General features: G+C 49.2%; 1 protein-coding gene across 1 annotated transcript in view; it reads left to right on the forward strand.

Moving 5' to 3' along the window:
* The window catches only part of RRP12 (ribosomal RNA processing 12 homolog), a 1372062-nt gene that overhangs the window by 1234010 nt on the left and 117962 nt on the right, over positions 1-20090 (forward strand). The window contains exon 31 of the mRNA XM_069611582.1: positions 13384-13453. Coding sequence (XP_069467683.1) covers positions 13384-13453 — 70 coding nt within the window. The remainder of the gene's footprint in view (positions 1-13383; positions 13454-20090) is intronic.

A 20090-nucleotide genomic window follows, 5' to 3' on the forward strand; every position in this document is an offset into this window, starting at 1 on the left:
AAGGACCGTCCGGTTGCTCAGAGCTGGGGTTCGCCATCAACTACCGCAAATCCCACCTGGTTCCATCGCAGATAGCACTGTTTCTGGGGGCGAAGCTCGATACAGTGGGGCAATTGGCCTCCCCTTCAGAGGAGAGGACCAAGACCATCCTGGGCAAGGTGCGGCGCCTGCTAGCCACAGACGTGGCCAGGCTGAGGTCCATCAAGTCCCTCCTCGGGATGATATCCTCATGCATCTACCTTGTACCCCTTTGCAGACTTCGGATGCGTCTGCTACAGGAGTTTCTCGACGCCCGCTGGCTCCAAGCGAGGGGCTGTTTCGAGGACAGGATCCTTCTCGACGAGGAGTTCCGTCGGGCGATCTTATGGTGGGGCATCCGCGCTCACCTCACGACAGGCACGGAATTTCAAATCCCGGCGTTTCAGGAGACGGTGACAACGGACGTCTCTCTGGAGGGTTGGGGGGGGCCCACACCGGACACCTCCACGCAAGAGGCCTTTGGCTCCCGGAAGAGAGGTCTCTCCACATCAACATTCTGGAGCTCCGAGCAGTGTTCTGGGCTCTCAAGTCGTTCCTTCCGTCCCTCAAGGGCAAAGTGGTGTAGATCTTCACCGACAACACCATCACGATGTTCCATATATGGAAGCAAGGAGGCACCAGATCCCCAGCCCTATCCAAAGAGGCCCAGGATCTGTGGCACTGGGCCATCGCCCAGGGGATGTTTCTGGTTCCCTTCCACCTGGCAGGAATAAAAAACACCATCGTGGACTCACTCAGCAGGGAGCTGCGCTCGTGCCACGAGTGGGACCTGTGCAAGGACCAAGTGGATCGACTCTTCCAACGATGGGGCAAACCCCAGATTGACCTGTTCGCGACAGCGACGAACTCCAAGTCCCAGAGGTTCGCCAGCAGGTTTCCACAGCCGAGGAGCATGGGCGATGCTTTCTCGTTCCCTTGGGACGGCCTGTTTCTATACGCGTTCCCTCCGTTGCTGCTCCGCCAGTTCAAGAAGTCCAGGTGCAGGATGATCCTCGTCGCACCTGCGTGGCCGAGGCAGATCTGGTTCCTGGACCTTCTGGACTTGTCAACGTCCCCACCAGTCAAGCTGCCGGCGGACGCGGATCTTCTCTCCAGAGAAGGAGGCGCCATTCTCCATCACGACCCACAGTCGCTGAACTTGCAGGCCTGGCTCCTGCAGCACTAGAGTTTGGAGGGTACGATATCCCGGCTGATTGCAGAGAGGTTCTTGCAAAGGCCAGGGTGTCCTCGACTCTCGTGTTACGGTCATAAGTGGAAGAGGCTCTCTGTCTGGTGCCGTGCACAGAAGACTAACCCTCTGCGGATTACGGCCCCTTAAGTGCTGCCGTACTGTCAGTCTAGAAATACGGATACCTCTAATTTGAGACCGCAAACGCATTTTGGTGGCCGTGGACCAACCGTCTCATGCACGATACGACAGAATATAGGTTTTCGAGTTTGCCAATGAACGGCCATTTTGATGCAACAAGAATCGCCATTTTGTTTTCTAACCATTTCCCATTGCTTTCTGTTCCTATTGCTTCGCAGTATATTTTCCTCTTACACTGCTCGACTGTGGAACATTGTCTGTATGTGAAAAGGACAAGGCCGCAGGGCCGAGAGGATAACAAGAGTTCGCTGAAACACAAACGTAGGCAGCGCCAGGAAGAATGCCCAGCTCCCTCCTTAATGTAGCCTTGAAGCAGAGCTACAGGGCATTTAATCATTTCACAGCTGCCAGCCAGTCTTGTTATATGGTAGAATATGTTAGAATAATACCGCTAAAGGCTTGAATTATGCTTTTCTAACGGCCACCCTTTTCTGAGCCTGCTAAGAGCATGTTGGCTCCCAGAACGCGAATAGCACCTGATAGATAGCAAGGTCCGGAATGCAACTCCCCCCCCCCCCACCGTATGTAGTTCGCTTCCAAGAACAGAAGCGCCGTATTATATTCAATAACCGAAAGATGCCTACGCACTCTCAAATTGCAAATTGTTACTAGAATAGATGTTTGAAGGTGTCACAGTGGTCGGAGATGTCCATCACACCAAGTTCAAAGAAACCCAATAAAGAGGGGTGTTAAACATGTCATAGCTGATTGTTTGATATGCATTTTGTATATATGTAACTGATGTACGTAATTCACTCTCTTGCGTCCCTCGAGGTCTAGAAATACACGTCGCGGGGCGTGAGACCGAGTTGGCCAACTGAGACTTTTGCTTTGCAATAAAACCCTAGCTTTGGGAATACAACCTTGTGTCTGGCGTCTCCATAGTGTGTGGCGACCCGCCTTGTTTCCATAGACGTCAGGGTCCCCTAGGGGCCCCTTTCAGTACCTACTGTCGCTGGCCAAAGCTGGACTGGCTCACGCCTCCATAAAAATACATCTGGCTGCCATCTCCCGATACACCAGGACTACGGGACGGGTGTCCTTGTGGTCTCATTGCCTGGTAAAGGAATTCATGAAGGGACTATTCCTATCATTCCCGCCGGTGAAAGCCCCTGCCCCGGCGTGGGAGCTTAATGTGGTGCTGACCAGGCTCATGGGAACCCCATTCTGTGCATTCGGCGCCTTTGAAGTTCCTGTCATGGAAGACAGCGTTCCTCGTGGCCATCACCTCTGCACGACGAGTGGGAGAGATTCAGGCCCTATTTTGCAAGCCTCCATACTTGACTTTTCATGACACGAGGGTAGTGCTGAGGACGCACCCCTCCTTCATGCCTAAGGCGCCATCGGACTTCCACCTCAACAAGCCCTTGGTGTTACCTGTTTTCTTCCCGTCGCCTTTGACGCTGGCCGAGAGGACTTTGCACTCGCTGGATGTAGCTAGAGCGCTGTAGTTCTATGTGGACCGCACAAAGAGTTTTCGGAAGACGTCACAACTGTTTGTGAACTTTGGGTCTGTGAATCAAGGGAAGGCTCTCTCGAAGACTTCCATTTCCAGATGGCTCTCAGGCTGCATCATGCATTGTCACCGGTTGGCAAACCGACCGCTGCCCGGCCGTCCGAGAGCCCATTCGACCAGAGCGATCGCTGCTACCATGGCGTTCCTGTCTGGTGTGCCCCTGCTGGACATCTGCAGGGCTGCTACTTGGAGGTCGACGCACACCTTCACAAGATTCTACTGCATCGATCGGGACTCCAGGGAGGAGTCCAGGGTCGGCCAAGCAGTGCTGCGCAACCTGTTCGCTTAAGGTGAGCCTGGTGAGGAGGTAAGAGATGCTTAATGTTGAGTTGTATTGCTTAATGTTGAGCCTGTTGCCACCTCCCGTGGTTGTGCATGTGTATACTGCTATGTTTTCTTACATTCATGAGCATGTGAATGCATGCCCGACTCCATGCTGGAGAAGGAACAAGTTACTTACCTGTAACTGTTGTTCTCCAGCATGGGTCTGGCATGGATTCACATGCGAACCCTCCCACCTACCCCTCTGCGGCTCTTCACTTGGTCATTCTGCCACTTGGCGTGCTACCAAATCTGAGGATGGCTGCCAGAGGCGGGGCTTAGGGAGAGGGCAGTCATTGGCTGGGGGCAGTATGACCCAGAGATCAGTGATTGTTTACTACTAAGAAAGACAGATCAGAAACGAAACTGATACTGATTTTTTTCTTTACCGAGGATTCCCATCCTGACGATGGGGAATATTCATGAGCATGTGAATCATGCCAGACCCATGCTGGTGAACAGTTACAGGTAAGTAACTTGTTCCTTATGCAACTTACGACAAGTAGGATTCATTTTGCTCACTGTGCACAGCATGCATATACCTGGAATCCCATACCATCGGTTGATCTGCCATTGCATCAAGTGCTTTGCATATGTCTGCCCAGTATTTAGACAGCCCCGTGCACGACCACAGCATGTGAAACAAGCCAGCCTCTTCACTCCCGCATCTGGGACATTACCCGCCTGCTGTGGGGTATATGGTTTTGATCCTGGCCGGGGTATAGTAAGCTCTGTGCAGAACCTTGTAGTGTATGAGGCGATAGCGCAAGTTGATATTCCTTGTCAATGCACACACAGTTTAGCCCACTGCAGGTCATTGATAGCATAGCCCAGGTCGATTTCCCACTTCCCATTATCATCTAGGGGTAGAGGCTCTCTGATAGATTGTGCAATTTTGTATAATGTGGAAATTGAGGTTTTAGTTATATTGGCGGTGAACATGTATCCCAAATCCAGATGCTTTTGTAGTTCAGTGGGAAATGTAGCCCATACTTCTGCCATGGCTGAGCGCAGCCTCAAGTACTGCACCTTTTGTAGTGGGTTGCCCCCTATTATCGTGGTAATCTCCTTCCAGCTAATGACGAGTTTATTAACAAATAGATCACCAAACTGGAGTATTCCCCTGTTTCTCCAATGTGTGGCCAGGATCTTGTCCTGCGTGGGGATGAGGTAGTGAGCTTCCCATAGCGGCATGTTTGGTTGATTATAAGACCTCATAAACGGAGCGACCGGTCATTCTGGTCAGGCTGAGCATGTCACCAATGCTGGGTTAATCGTGTTATCATGTCTGCCTTTGGCTACTGCCACTCTGTGTAGAAGCTTCAATGGGCCCGGTTGTGTGTATTTCAATTGCAGAGTGTAGAGCCTGGGGATTCCCCTCTATCCAGTATATGGTGTAGTATGCCTGCACTGCGAGATAGTCTAATTCAAAATCAGGAGCAGAGAGGCCGCCCTGGGGGTACGTTTGAGTAAGTCTCTGCCAGCTCACCCTGGGTTGCCCGTTCCAGACAAATGCTGTGCGTGCCCCTTGGATCCTGGAGAAAAATGTCCTTCCCGGCCATACAGGGATAGTGGTGAACAAGTAAAACAATTTGCGCAAAATTATCATTTTGATCATGAGCGAGATTGGGAGTGACCGCCACCGCTCAAGCTTAGCACAAAGTGTCTGCAATTGCGGCATAGTTTAGAGAGTGGACGCTTTGCTTGTTGCGCGCAATTTCTACGCCCAGATATTTTACCTGTGTGGGGGCCCATAGAAGTCTGTAACTCTGTGGGTTTGAGAGACCTATGTGAGTGGAAACATTTCAGATTTGGTTGCATTCAGTTTTAGCCCAGAATATTCCCCAAACTCACCTGACCAGTCGTAGCGTCCTGGCAATGGTGGTCGCTGGGTCTTTTAAATACATTATGTTGTCGGCATATAGTGTAATGATCTCTATCCTGCCAGCTATCGATATTCCCAACACCCCATTTCGAGCTCTCAGGATATCTGCGAGAGGTTCTATAACCAGTGCAAACAGTAAAGGGGACAGTGGGCAGCCCAGTGTGGTGCCATCGGCAAGTTCTAGAACAGCCGATAGGATCCTATTAACACAGATACTGGCGTATGGTTTTGAGTACAGTATCTGGACCCATTTCACAAAGTTCGGGCTGAATTAATAATTTTTGAGCACCCTAAATAAAAAAGGCTAGTAGACCGTGTCGAAGGCCTTCTTCATATCAAGTGCCAGTGCCACCCCCTGAGCGTCTTGAGGTATCGATGCAAGAATGTTAAAGCAGCAACGGATATTAGTCGCTGTGCATCTGCCCAGTAGAAAAGCTGGCTTGGTCCTCATGGACCATGTGCAGCATCAAAGGGTTCTATCGCGTGGCCAGAACCTTGGCGAATATCTTCGCATCTGTGTTTTAGTGAAAGTGGCCTGTAAGAGCCACACTCCTCAGGACTATTCCCCGGTTTCAGGAGTAGGGTAATGATTGCTTCTCGCGTTGTTTCGGGCATCGCGCCAGTTTCCAAGGCCTCGGACCAGACTGCTAGAAGTCGAGGTACGAGGGTCATAGCAAATATTTTATAAAATTCAGCCCCCAGTCCGTCCGACCCTGGTGCATTCCCGTTTGGTAGGGATTTTATAGCTTCAGCTATCTTTCTGAGTCAAAGGGTTTTCTAGTGCCTCTCTCGTCTCTGGGGACAATAGGGTGGTAGGAATTCGTGCCAGATATCTATTTCTTCCGTGGCAACGATTTGAGGGGAGTACAAGGATGGGTAAAACTCATAAAAGGCTCTTTATTTCTTCCTGATCTGTGACTACAACCCCATCTGACCGTGTAATACAGGGAATATTGGAATTGCTGTGTTCCCCTCTTACCATCCTAGCTAGGAGTTTGCCTGGGCGTTCTTGCTCTCCTTATCGCCTAGCGGCCGTCGGCCAGTCGGAAAAAACGGATTTCCCGTTCTCCTGCTTATTTGTACTTTTCTAATTGAGTTCTAATATTTAGTTTTGTCTAAGCAGTTAGGTCTGTGGTGTCTTGTTCTTGCAGTTGAGCTATATCTCCCTCAAGCCTCCCCAGTTCTCTGCAAATGTCTTTGAGCACTCCCAGCTCCGTTGACATGGCGATTCCCCTAATATATACCTTAAAGGCCTGCCATAGCGTCGCTTCGCTCTCTACCGTGCCCTTGTTATTTACAAAGTATTCGTCAATATGCTTGGTCAGATTAGTCTTATAAACATGATCTAGTAGAGCGGCGGCTTTAAATCTCCAAGGGGGTCTCCGTGGGGAGACCTTGCTAATGTATAGGGTCAACACCACTGGAGAGTGGTCAGACAGCGTCCTAAGCAATATCATCGCCTCTGACACCCCACCCCATCCCCCAGGACTACTTGAGTTGTCAGCCACATAGCGATCCTCGAGTGCATGTCGTGCACTGATGAGTAAAAGGTTTATGCCCGCTTCTCATCGTGTAGGGAGCGCCATAGCGATGTCTGTCATGTGAGTTTGGAGTTTGTATTGTACATGCAGCTTGTGTGAGTGTTCTGGGGCTGTCCGATTTGCGATCCAGTTGGGTATTCAATATCGTGTTGAAGTCCCCACCCATAATTATGTGAGCAGTGGGATATTTGGCAAATTTGCGAAATACTTTGTAGTAGTCAGGCTCATCCGTGTTTGGGCCGTAGAGGTTAATGAGGAGCACCTCCATCTCAGCCAATTTCCCGTGTGCAATCGCGTACCTCCCTTCTGGATTGCACTCTGACGCTAAATGCATGTATGGTAATCTTTTGTGTATCCACGTGAGTACCCCCGTGCTCTGCTTGAATAGGACGTGTAGAAGCGGTGACTGCCCCAGCCGGGAGCTATCTTGTCTGCCTGGTAGCCCAGTAGATGCATCTCCTGGAGGAATGCAATCTTTGCGCCAGATCTGTTAATGTACGCCATTATTTTCCATGTTTTTACTGGCATCCCCAGACCTATCGCGTTCCAACTTATTTAAGTCCCTTTGGGTCTCCCTCACCCATACGCCGCACAGTGTTCAATAGGAACCATGATGATCAAGTGTCCAGTGTTACATGTGACCATCTTGTGTGTGTATGTGCGTTTTCAACTTTAACACCCAACCTAGTCTTGCTTCCCCCCTCCTTCATAGTCCCCCGAACTTTGAATATGCATTTCTCACCCGCCCAAACTTTTTCTCTCTTAATAAAGCCATGCAGCCGCATTGGGGGGCGCATGCCAAGGCCTAGGAGACTGATTTGTCTGCCCTTGGGTTGCCCACATGTTCGTTTCCAGCACACCCAAACCGTGGCATTCAATATTGTAACAATGCGTCGTCAGTAACAAATATATGTAAATAAGATACGGATCATGGGTATACGTCACTGTAATCTCATGTACGTTTTGAAGTGTAGTGTCGTATCAAATGGTCGGGTCATCTGGTCCAGACTGTGCTGAGGGTCCGCCGCCTCCACCGGTAGCGCCTTCTGCCTGTTTGGATGGTATCGACATACTAGCTTCCACGAAGAAGACAGCCGCCTCAGGGAAAGTAAAAAAGTATGTCTTGTTGTTATGCTGTAGGTGGAACCGGGCTGGGTATAACCTTGCATATGGCACTCCTCTCTTGAAGCATCTTCTTTACCCCCGTGAACGAGCACCATTCCTGCTACTGACAGTGTGTAATCTGGGACAATCCAAATGATGCTGGAACCCAGCCTCAGTTCTTGTGTCTCTCTTGCTGTACGAAGTGGCAAGTCCCTATCCCTATATAGTTCATTATTCTGGCTATAATGGGTCTGAGGTAGGCACCCGGTTTGGGGCGAGGTGCGAGCGATCTGTGCGCTCCTTCGATGACGAACATTGAGGACCAGCCAGGGTCACCCAGCAGTTCCTTGAGCAATTCCTCAACAGCTATCTCCATCTGGCCTTTCAACGCATCTTCGGGCACGCCCACGATTTGCAGGTTATTGAATCGGGATCTAGCTTCCAGGTCTTCGCACTTGAGCTTTATTGTTCCCAGATCTTTATCCATTTCGGTCACAGTGATTTGTAGTGCCTGAACTGTGTACTCCGTGGCTCTGATCCGGGTCACTGCCTGCGATGCAACTTGTGGCCTTCTCTAGCTGGTTTCTTATCGTGGTCACATTTGCGTGGATGCAGTCTAGTTTATCATTCGGGGCCGCCAAGCCCTCTTGCATCGAGTCAAAGACCGCTTGTGGGTCCACAGTGGCAAATGTGGCCCCTGCAGCGCTCTACATGGTTGATCCGAGGCCCAAGTTACTCCCGTCACTGCCTTTGGTTGTTGGTGTTGTGTACTTTTCGATTGTGCCTTTCTATCAGGCGCTGCAGGCGAGTTGGGGCAAGAGAAGACCTTCCTGGGTTTCTGGACGCACCATTTTGGCGTGTGGTTGGAGGCCCCGGCCTGCAGCCCCATTTCCTGGCTTCTCTTCCCTCCCTCGACCCGCCTCTGAGGTCGCCCACCCCCTCCACCCCCCTGTGATTTGGCCCATCGAGCTTGAAACAGACCCTGTACCGGCGCTGGCCGGTACCCTCCTCCCCCTCCCACCTATCAACCATGATTGATGATTGTCCCGGGTGGATAGCTCAGCGGCAACGTGTTCGCCTTCGAAGCAAGACGACACGAAGCAACACAGGTTCAATCCCCGGGTCCGCGCTTAGAAACCTCCGGGTATTTAAGCGCGTTATAAATACGCAACTAAAACAAAAATAAAAATAAACAATTATGCAACTAAAACAAAACAAAAAACAGCAATTCCTGTAACAGCGCCTCGATGCCTGCGGGCTGTGAGAGCGCGTTAAATAAAATGCAAAATACAAATGATTGGTTAATCGCCCCTTCTTAGCACACACCCGTAGGGCAGCCCTCTGCCCGGCAGCCCCTGCGGCTAAGGGCCCCAAGGCAAAGGGCAGCTCCTACATTGGCGGCTCCAAGACATGTCTGCAGGTGTCAGCAGGGGAAGTGAATGAAGCAAGCAGTCAACAGACACCAACAAAAACTGTAAGTGTGGCATGGGTGGGGTATAGAGCAATTACTCTACTCCAGAAATCCCCGGCCACTCTACCTTACCTTTCCATAACGTAGACTGCCATAGACTTACACCATGCATAATTGGAGAGATTTGTGACCACCATCCTAAATCTACTCATGGCTGGACTGTAAATGTTGCCTGCATTACATACTAAAATACTTGCCAATGTTAGCATGCACCACACTTAGATGGAATTCTTAATCTTAGCCTGCGTCGCATCTACATAGAAATGTGAATGTTAGCATGTGTCACACTTGGATGGAATTCTTAGCTTTAGCCTGTGTCGCATCTAAATAGGATTATGAATGTTAGCATGGGCCACACTTGGATGGAATTGTGATCACTAACTTGTCTCACATCTAGATAGGATATTGAAGATTAGCAAGTGCCACACTCAGATGGAATAGTGAATGATAGCAACCATCACACTTAGACATAATTGCAAGGACAGCAATGCCAACTAACCAATCCACTAACAATTTCACCCCTCTGCATACACTTCTCAAACTCTAACCAAACACAACCACAAGCCTACATCAAAATAATCTGCACAAACTTCACTATACTACAACAACAAAACAAACCACACAAAACTCGCACAACAACACACAGCGACTACCGACCGTAAAACACCCCAACCCTAGGACGCACTGGGCTGAGGCTGCCAACAGCACATCACTGCTCTGTCTCTTGCACTTTTCCAGCTTATTCCCACTAACTCACCCCCTCTTCCCCTTTTCAGAGCCGCCAGAGCGCCAGGGGACCACTCGGGTGGTTATAGTGTGTGGTACAAATATCCTTTAACATTTTTTGGGCGGTGCCCCCCTTTGGCATTGTCTATCTTCCCGCTGTGCTGCCAAGCGTAGCTGATGTGCACAGTGGTGATACGTGGTTGTGTAGTCGGGCTTTCTGTTCCTCAGTTGCCTTACTGCCAAATAGATTGAGCAGAACAAAGACCACTTGGGTCACGGTCTTCCTCTCGTTGCTAAGGGTCTGATATGTTGAGGCAATTTGTTATGAGTTACATGTCTCCCGCCTTGTCTCCAAGGCACAGATGTGGTATATTGCCCTGACTATGTGCAGTACGCCGTCCCTGCTAGTTACTGGTTTCCGTGGTCTGTTCTGAAAATGTAACTAATCCCTCCTCTTCCAGTGATAGCCGTATTTTCAGTATGTTGCTGTGTGGTTGGCTCGACACGCTTCAGAGATCGGGGCGTATCTTACTGTGGTGAGTAGTTAGACCTTAATGTTGATATATACTGGCTGAGCTATTTGCGCAGGTAACTACCTGAGTGTACCAGTGTTGCACTATGTCCAGGTGCCTAGTCTGCGCAGCCCTGGAATTTACTGCGCCCTCTTGCTCCAGTTGCTGTAATCTATCGCACAAATAGGGTGCAACTGGCTCTGTGTCTTGCCCCGTACCCCCTTGTGTTAACCATAGTGCCGGGCTGTGGCACGTGGCTTGCAGCCGGTGTCTCACTGCTTCAGTTCGGGCCCTTATTTACAGCTCTCGCCGTAATACGAGGAATGTTTCCTGGTCGGGTATACCTGACTGCTCAGCAGAGCTTATGGCTGGGCCATTTGCTTTCCGTGTGTGCGCTCCGGCTCCCTGGCGGTCTGTTATGGACGCTGTTTCGGGTGGTCGTGGATGACAGGGGACCGTCTCGCCTTCCGTCAGTTGTATTGTTTGCAGTGCTGCGGATGAGTCCCTAGCGCAGCATAGGCCTTCCCGACTCCTCTCGCCCCGTGGGTTACATATTGGGCTGCAGCATTTCGTTCTCCGTGGGCAAGATAATTGTATGTGCCGGATTGTTGCCCGAGTAACGGGCCTCGTAGTTGTATACGTTTTGTAGGGTGCTTATGGAGCCCTTGCTGGAGTGGACAGGCCGCTGGACAACGGTGGCGTATGCAGCCCGGGGAGCCACGTTGGACAAAGAGCGGCTGCACAGGAGCCAGTAGTCCTTGCCGGATCGGGGGAAGGATTTGATCGGTGCTGGCTTTCCAGATGAGTGTGGCGGGCAGTGTTGTTCCTGTGTGGTTTGTGCTATGCATAGTCTCCGCGTTGCTCAGGCCATCTGCCCCCAACTGCCAGCGCCTTAAGAGGGATTGCGTGTGGCAAGGCGCCTTGCACTGGGTCTGGGACGGAGGGAGGGGGCAGAGTCGGTCTCACCTTGTGCAGCAATGTCTTTTGGGAAGAAGCGCACCTCTGTCCGCGAGATCTTCTACGATAGCCTTGCATGTGCAGGCGCTCTACGGCGGATAACCAGAGCGCCTACATGCTTCACGTCGGCATGTGTCTTTGATGTCTCAATTCTATTGTGGCCGCAGGTCTCCCGATTGTCCGTCGGGCTATGCCGATGGTTGGCCGTACGGCTGATCTCTCGCATCAGAGCTGGTGGCGCTGCTGCTCGCGGATTCACGTGGGGAACTGGACCCATCGAGAGGCCTCTCGGTCACCCCGAATACACGGTGCTAGACCGGAACCGCTGCACCGATTCCCTCTATACTTGCTAGTTGGGTGGACAACAGCTTCCCACACCACTTCTTTGATTTTTGTGTAAAACCGGCTGAATATTGCAAGCTTTTGCCTCTGGTCCTCGGCTTGCCTGCAAAGCTCACATAGTAAGCTCCATTCGGCTGCCTGCGCAACAGCCCCCCCCCCCCCCCCGTCCCCAAACTTCAAATTCCTCCCAGTGTCCATTGTGAGATTTGCATATGGAGGGTGGGGGGAGGCAAGCGTGGTGCCCATTGCTGTTCCTTGAAGTTGTCTGAAAAATTCATTGTTAAACACAAACCCATTGTAAGGCACAACACGATCATAGCCAAGACCATTTCTGTATGTCGGAAATAGTTAAGCTACCATGTGTTGAAGAAATACTCAGTCTTTCACTCCCAAATTATGTTGAATGGATGTGTACAATACCACATCCATAGTGGACAAGATGTATTCTGATTCCCATGGTAGGTTAATCTTTGATTAAAAATCTTTTGTCCTAAAAAGGCAGAGAGGATACAAAAGGGAGCAGCACCTTGACGATAAATGTGGATGTACTCCAGTAATGACAGACCAAGGTCACATTAGGTCTTCCGGAGGGCCTGTTCATGTGTTTATGTAGTATAGGGAGAAAGTATATTGTGGGAATGGTGAAGTGGGGTTTAAAAAGAAATGTGCGATCCTCTTCAACAATTCCCTTAGTTTCCCAATCAGATAGAAATGTATGGACCTTATTTTCCACTTCTCTCATGTGATTTGAGATATGTTTTGCATAACATATTTTGTCATTAAGTTGTCTGTTGGCCTCTCTAATGCATTTGTTCATGATTATGATGTTACGTCCTTTGTCCTAGAGTATGATGATACATTTCGAGAGTTCACAGAGCTTGTTCAAAACATTCATATTCTTATAGGAAAGCTTGTCTCTGTAATGATTTTTGTTATATTTTCTGATGTCTTTTAGATCCTCTATAACCACATTTTTGAAAGGTGTTGATGTTATTGCCAGATGTTAAGGAGGGATTGAATTTAGATTTTGATTTTACTTTACTTTTCTTATGCCGTTCTACATTGATAGCCATCTCTTCAAAGTCAATAGGTAGCTCATCTGTAGCCAGATCACTACAGTTTTCTAGATGTAACAGGGCTGATAATGTACTCAAATCCCCAATGGTGACTTCGGTCATACCTTCTTGTATGTAAATTGGAGGTTACAAATAGGTATTGGTTGCATTACACTTTTTCAAGCGTATCTTCCAAATATAATGATCAAAATCAATTTGTGTTTGCACATGGTCATATGTTGCAGTGGGGCAGAAATTAAGTCCAAGACTCAGTAGTTTATATTGGTCATCGGTCAATATGTGATCAGATAGATTGCCTTCTCTCATTATAATGCTTTGTTCATCAATTTCACATCTACTTCCCATAGTGTAGAGACCTCCCTGATTGATTGTTGTTTCCTGCCCCTCTTCCCCCTCATTTTTTTTCCAAGATGTGGAATATGTTGGTGGACTAACCAGTCAGTAAGAACAATACTAAAGGCACATAATTAGTTCAAGTCCTACATAAAGATTGTTTGATTGACGATTATTCTCTTTTGCCACAGAAAAAGTCACAAAAAAGAAGGTTCAGAGAAGATGATGATGAAGGAACAGAGATTCAGTCACAGTACAAGGGTAAATTGACTTATTCAAATTCTGCTTTCTCAGTTTTTAGTGGAGGTCCTTCAGGTCTATTAAAAATACACTAATCCTACATTGAACACATTGATGTACATTTTGAGATTTGTCAAAATGTTGGTTTCGCTTGCAGAGTGTTGGGTTTCAACTTTGGACCCGCTTGAGTCCGCCCTTTTTATTTGCATGTATGTTAAACTTTTGCTTCAGTTAGACTCCAAGAGTCGAAGGAATTAGATATTCCATTTATTAGCCAAATTGCCCAATCTGATGATTAAGATAGATTTGTACAATCTGACCTGGTAGAGAGGCCACCCTAGTTATAGTAAACGGGAACTCTAAGAGGTTAGCCAAAACCCAATCAAGGTAGCAAGAAGAGCATTCAAGGCTATTTTCAGGAGAGCATGAGTGGGTTCTGGGGTCCACAATGAGTCCACACTTTGAAGCACACAATTCAATTTAGACAGCTAAGTGCAAAAATATTATATTTATTCTAGGCCCAAAACGCACATTAGAAAATTAAACCAACATGTGATAATATTGCACAACACTCAGTTATCAACATTTATACAGTCATTATAGGTTCTTATGAATGCATTAAATAACTTCATCAACAAAAGGAGGTTAGGAAGTGATGCAGTAAGATGGAACCAAGTCACAAGAAATATGCCCCAATTTCAAGTCCAATCGCTATGAGGAGAGGAGGTTTGTGCCCGAAAGTCACAATGCTTCTCCTGAGAACGTGTCTTAAGTAGGATATGTTCTTGTGTTGGTGAATGTTCCAGAGAAGTTATTGGTAGGTAAAAATGTGTTTCTACTTTCAGGTACCACTGTTTTAGACTCAACAATTAAAAAGCAAGGGAATGGAATACCTCAGGTTTATTCTAAGGAAAACAGACGTTTACTGTAGGTGCTGCAGGCATCTCTGATGGTCTTCTTCGGAGCTTCAGTACCAGTGGTCAACTTGACAGACTGTCTCGCCAAAGGCAAAACTCAGAGGACCCCACCCCCTGCAATGGTAGAAGAGGGGCCAAGAAAGAAAACACACAAATGAAAAATGGGGAAAAAAGACTGGGCCATTTTGGGAAAATGGTCCCCCATGGGTGCTTTACTGCAGCTGTTTAAGTCTGCGAGTAACTAACACAAAAAAATGGTAGAAAATTGTATCCACTGCCAACAGCCATTTCGGTTTGTCTGTTACTGTAAATATAAGTTACAGGAGCAGTGAAAAATGAGTTGGTGTAGCTCCTCAGCACTCCACATAAGGTGGTGTGTGGTGCTCTGACAAAAAGAAAGCTAAGTAGGATAAAAGTATCCTACTATCCTTTAGAACAGTAGTTCCCCCAATTCCCAGGGAAAAGTAATAAGAAATAAAAAGGGAAGCTCAAGGGACTCCCCAGCGACACTGCACATAGTGCTGTGTGCTATAACAATCCATTACAGATGTATATAGTAAAATACATGGAGGAAAGCATAACTCCATTAAAAGCAAAAAAAAGAATGACAGTAGCAGAAAAAATAGGGTTCCCATTTCATAGCAAAAACAATGTGTGTGGTAAAAAGTCCCACTCAGGAGAATAAATCATAAAATCTCATTCCACCATAATCGGAAGAAAACAAATTTATGATAAACCAATTTGTGTAAAACCCTCATTAGCCCTTGAGATTTTCAATGTGTTCAGAATATTGTCATGGATTGTGTGTAGTGTGATATTTGTATTGTTCTTTCTTCTGTTGGTTTTATTAGGTTTTCAATATTTTTCGCATTATGTTTAAGATTGAAATTTTATGGATATGCTACTAGGTCCATTTTTTTCAGGACTTGGCATTTGTTTTTTGGAGGAATTCTACACCAAACATTGTCTACTTGTTCAAAGGATTGCTTTTCTCCTGTAGATTCATCATCTGATGGATATCCCATCCAGCTTTGCTGCTTGCAGAATTTTTTTCAACAGGGGCGTAGTGGACCTCGTTTCTGCTGTCGTTCTGGCTTGACCAGTACTCTATCGTCGGCTCCGGGCGTGCCATCAGGTGTCGTAGATAAACTGTCACTGCGCCCTATACCTCAGTTCCTTTTTTCCACCTGCTTATCACGCTGCTTAGGAACACGGGCAAGTCTTCGACTTATTCATTGTTTTCGTCAAATCTTTACATTTTTCTAATTACTCGACGCAAGATGTCCGTCGCCCGGGTTTCAGGTTTCAAACTGTGTACAGATTGTCACACCGAGATGTCCATCACTGACCTGCATGAGTTATGCCTCTGGTGCCTTCGGCACCGGTGACCGGATGGAAGGGTATGTCGTGCGCCAAAATGCTGCCTAAATCCTTGCACGATGGAGCTGCTAAGCCTGCGCTGGGTCGACTGCCCTCAAAATTTCCAGCAGTCGTTGGTTCGGTCCTCAGAGGCTGAAACCGAGGGGCATATACCCCCCCTTCCCCCCAAGAAAGAACATCGGCAAAAGAATAAACGGTCCCACTCGAGGGGTCATTCTTCTTCCCCGTCCTCTAAGAAGAGGCGTCACCACCATTGTCGGGACTCTGATTCTTCGATGGAAAGAGGTAAGCCATCGGCGGGGACCACCAATCCCCAATAGTGGGAGGATTTCAAAACCTCCATGCCCAAAATGTTCAAGAAGCATTCTGCTATAGGTGCTGGTGACCTCTGCTCCCCCATCTTCCCCCTCAGACGGAGACCTGGGGGGCGCTCAGCATTTCCGACCCCTCACATGCCACAGTGCCACCGCCATCAGCGTGGATTAATCCTTTGACGCAAGAGGCGCCAAGGCCCCCTTTGCCAGGTACATCCTGCTCTTCAAGGTACTAGTGCTTCGACCTCACAACCTCGGTCGACACCTACAGCCACGCTATCAGCGCCGAGACTTGTTGATAAATACTTCACCCACTCTCCCGATCCAATTTTTTTCGGCGCCCTGTCCACCATTTTTGGTGCTGATGACATGGGTGATCAAGGGGACGTCGACCCTGTTTTTTTGGGCACAGGTGGTGTTGACTATTTTGAAGATCATAGCCAGCTGCTGGAGCTAGCTCGGGGCCTCCATGATGCCATCGGTTTTGATACTTTGACAGACCCGGATTTCCAGCAGAGCCAGTCCTATACCTAGAACTATACCAAGTTCAGGGCTTTATTAGAAAGGGTCAATGGCACTTTCGGTTTGCAGTCCTCAGCAATGCCGGTTCAGGGGTCTAAGCTGACTGATACTCTGGACGAAGGTCCAGTTACGGAGCGCAACATGCCCCTAAACCATGCAATTGCTGACCTTCTGACCTCTGTGGCAGCACCCTTGCTCCATTCCCCCAGTCAGTTCCTCTATATATTCGGGAAGTATAAGCTGGTTAGAGGGGGCCCATCATTCTCCAGCATTTGATCTTTCATGGATTCACATGCTGTGAATATTTCTCGTCGCCAGGCTAGGAATCCTGGGTAACTTTCACATAGCGTTTTCCTATGGAAAACTGTAACGCTCACCTGATTCCCGTAGAGGCGCCGGTCTTGACTGGGCGTATACCGTAATCTTCAAAGGTGATGTGTAACACACGGCTGGCTCTTTGGGCTGGACCTCTGTGCACTGTATGTCTGACTCGAAGGGTAAGATGTCTGCAGATAGAAAATATGGGATTAAGGAACTGGGTTATTGAATGTCTCTCTTCTTCCCTTTCTCTTCTCCTGTAGAACCCCAAAGGTTAACGCTCTCACCTTAGGTAAGTGAACGCCGTGCTCTCCATCTGCCTCGGGGCAGGGTGCTGTAACCAGTTTCTTCACTGGATAAGGGGAGCAGGCCTCTTGACTTCAGAGGACTGCTGTCCGTCGTTTACTGCACGAACGGTAAGTTTCGAGTAATTCTAATGTCTTTAAAGTCTTTTGTAATGATGTTTCTTGTTTTGCAGGGTTCCGGCGATGGCGGATGACGGGCTGAAGTGAGTTGAAGATGGAGCCCGTGTGATGAATAGAAGCGCCTGGAAGCACGTAAGTAAGCGCTTGTTGCCTGCTTCACGATGCGCTCTAACTGTCTTTTTATTTTGCAGGTACAAGTTCGGAGCAGCTGCAGGGTGCCGGAATACCCACTGGGTTAGATGTGGAAAGGAGTAATGGCTCATGAGTATTAAAGTTCCCCAATGTCTTTAAACGCACCTTGTTTTGTCTTTCAGATGCGGGATGCAGCGCCGAAGGCCTCCGGAGCGTGCGAAGAGTTGGTAAGCTTTTGTCTTTCAGATGCCGGAATGCAGTGTGAAGACCTCCGGAGCGCACAAAGAGTAGGTAAGCCTTTGTCTTTCAGATGCCGGAATGCAGCGCGAGGCGTTGGTGACAGCCGATGGACCAGGTAAGTGAAGAGCTGTCACTGAAGACCGTAATGCTAACCTGTTCTTTCTTGTCTTTATAGGTGTTGCTGAAGACTGGATTCAGGATGGTAAGCCTTTTTCCTTAGGCCCAGGATCAGATGCAGAAGACACAATGAGCGTTCTGCTGCAGAGGATGCAGAATAACGCAAAGCAAGATTCATCCATCGGGTGTGGTTTAAATAGCCTCCTGTAGTGCTTAGGTGTCTCCTTCCACAGCCACGCCTAGGTAAGAAAAGAGTTCCTGCTTTCCAGAAGAGTTCCAGTGTTCTGAATCTAGGGAGTGGCTGCTGCCCCACCCAACAGGAAAAGTAGTTCCAAACAGAAGAGGATCAGAGGCTCAACTGGCAGGCAAGTAAGCAGCATGGTCTGCTGCAGGTAAGTCCACCCAAGCATTATGAGCCCGGCGCTTCCAGCGCTGGGACTGGGCATATTTATGAGCCTGGTGCCACTGGCGCCAGGACTGGGTCCCAAAGGTCCCGATTGGGACTGGTTGGCACTCGGAACCTGGGTTATGGATCTGCTTCCAAGGGAGTTGGGAAAACCCTGACCTTTTGGAAGCAGAGATCATGACAAAAACCTCAACACTTAGTGTCCTATCGACGTCTTTTTGGGTGCTTTAGGCTGCACCAATAGGACGCCTGGTATAAATAGCCCCGACCCTGTGGCTTCCCTTCAGATTTCAACTGTCTCCAAACTGCTGGGATCACCTCGTGTTTGCTCCCGAGTGCATTACTCTGTGTTCGACACATGCTTTTAAAGCTGGGCAATCATGTCCTCTGTGGGCCTGAAAAAATCGTTGTTCAGGCCTTGAGACCTGCGGCCTGAAGAACATCTACGAAGGGGATGGACATGCTGATTGCCTGTATTGCCTCTATCCAAATCATTCTGCGGACAACTGTTCCATCTGTCAACGTTTTCTGTAACCGCCGGTTGATTTGTTGGCTCAACGTAGGTACTTACCCGGATCAGAGGTGGGTCCGACCTATGGGAGCAAGTTCTCTGCTACGGCGGTGAAGGTATCATCGCACCTTAAGTCCCAGTCGGCAGAATCTCCCTCCAAGAAGCACGCACGTGGATGCCTGCGTCAGAGGGGGCAGTGGGGCCTCTGGATCCAGGTCGCACCAGGGTAAAGGGTCGGGTGGCTCCTCCCTGCACAAGTCAACACGGCCAGACAAATCGAAAGAAGTGAATGCTAGGCCCGAGAAGTTGGCGGCGTAGTTGCAGAAGTCCTCGCCGGTGGAGAAGGAGACGTCATCAACTAAGCACTCATCGTCGAAGGACTGTCATAGGTGATCCTCAGGCGTGAGTCTTCCAAGCATCATTCTGGCACGTCATGCAAATGGTCTGCTTCGCCGGAGAAAGCCAGGGCAGTGACGGCTTTGGTCCCGTCAACGAAGGGGTCGTCGACAGAAGTGCCTTCATCGATGGTGGTGCTGTCTTCTATTCCGTCAGTGACGGTGGTGACACCTGCTCCGTCGACGACCGGGCTGGATGCCTTGTTGACGGCTGTGGCCGATGATGGTCTGTTGCCTACGGAGTGGCTGTAGCAGTCGGGGGCGGGCTTTGGGCCTTTGCTCCCATTGGACAATCTTCAGCGGGACCAGACACTGTGTCCGGTGAACGATCATGTGCCGTTGTTCGATCTATGATGGACCTGCAGCCGGCACGGCCGTCTACGTCGGAGGGGGTTGGGGCTGTCCTGCCCCAGTATCCATTGGTGACTCCACAATCAGTGCTGTCCATGCAGGTGCTAAGCATGCTACAGTCGCTGCTGGGACAATTGGATGCAAGGCTTCCTGTGGCTCTGGCCGTGGTGCATCGGCCCAAGCTAGGGGTGGATGTCCCTCGGCCGAGTCTCCAGAGGAGGTCGCCTCCAGTTTGGCCACCGTTGCCGGTTGGTTTCGGGCTTCCCAGCGGCCATCCAGAGGAAGGGGAGCTGGTGGATTCGGATAGTGTTCCTCGTGACAGTGTCTTCGTTGACCAGGAGGGCTGATACATCGGAAACCAACCCTGAGGTGGATCCGCTCAGTAGCCCGTCTCAGCCGTTTCCGCCGGATGATGTTGGTGCCTTTCATGCGATGATGGCGAATGCATTGTCAAGATTTTGGCCTTACGCCGGAGGAGAAGAGAAATGGCTGTTTTCTATTTGATCACATGGGGAAACGACGGAAGACTGTCTTCTCCGTCCCACATATTGGACCGCGTGTGGCAGGAGGGTCTGCGCACGATGCACCCCTCTTTCTCGGAGCCGGCGGTGAAGGGACGCCTAGAGGAAA

Source organism: Ambystoma mexicanum, chromosome 8 (genome assembly GCF_040938575.1).
Source record: "Ambystoma mexicanum isolate Mex_15411 chromosome 8, UKY_AmexF1_1, whole genome shotgun sequence".
NCBI classification, from domain to species: domain Eukaryota; kingdom Metazoa; phylum Chordata; class Amphibia; order Caudata; family Ambystomatidae; genus Ambystoma; species Ambystoma mexicanum.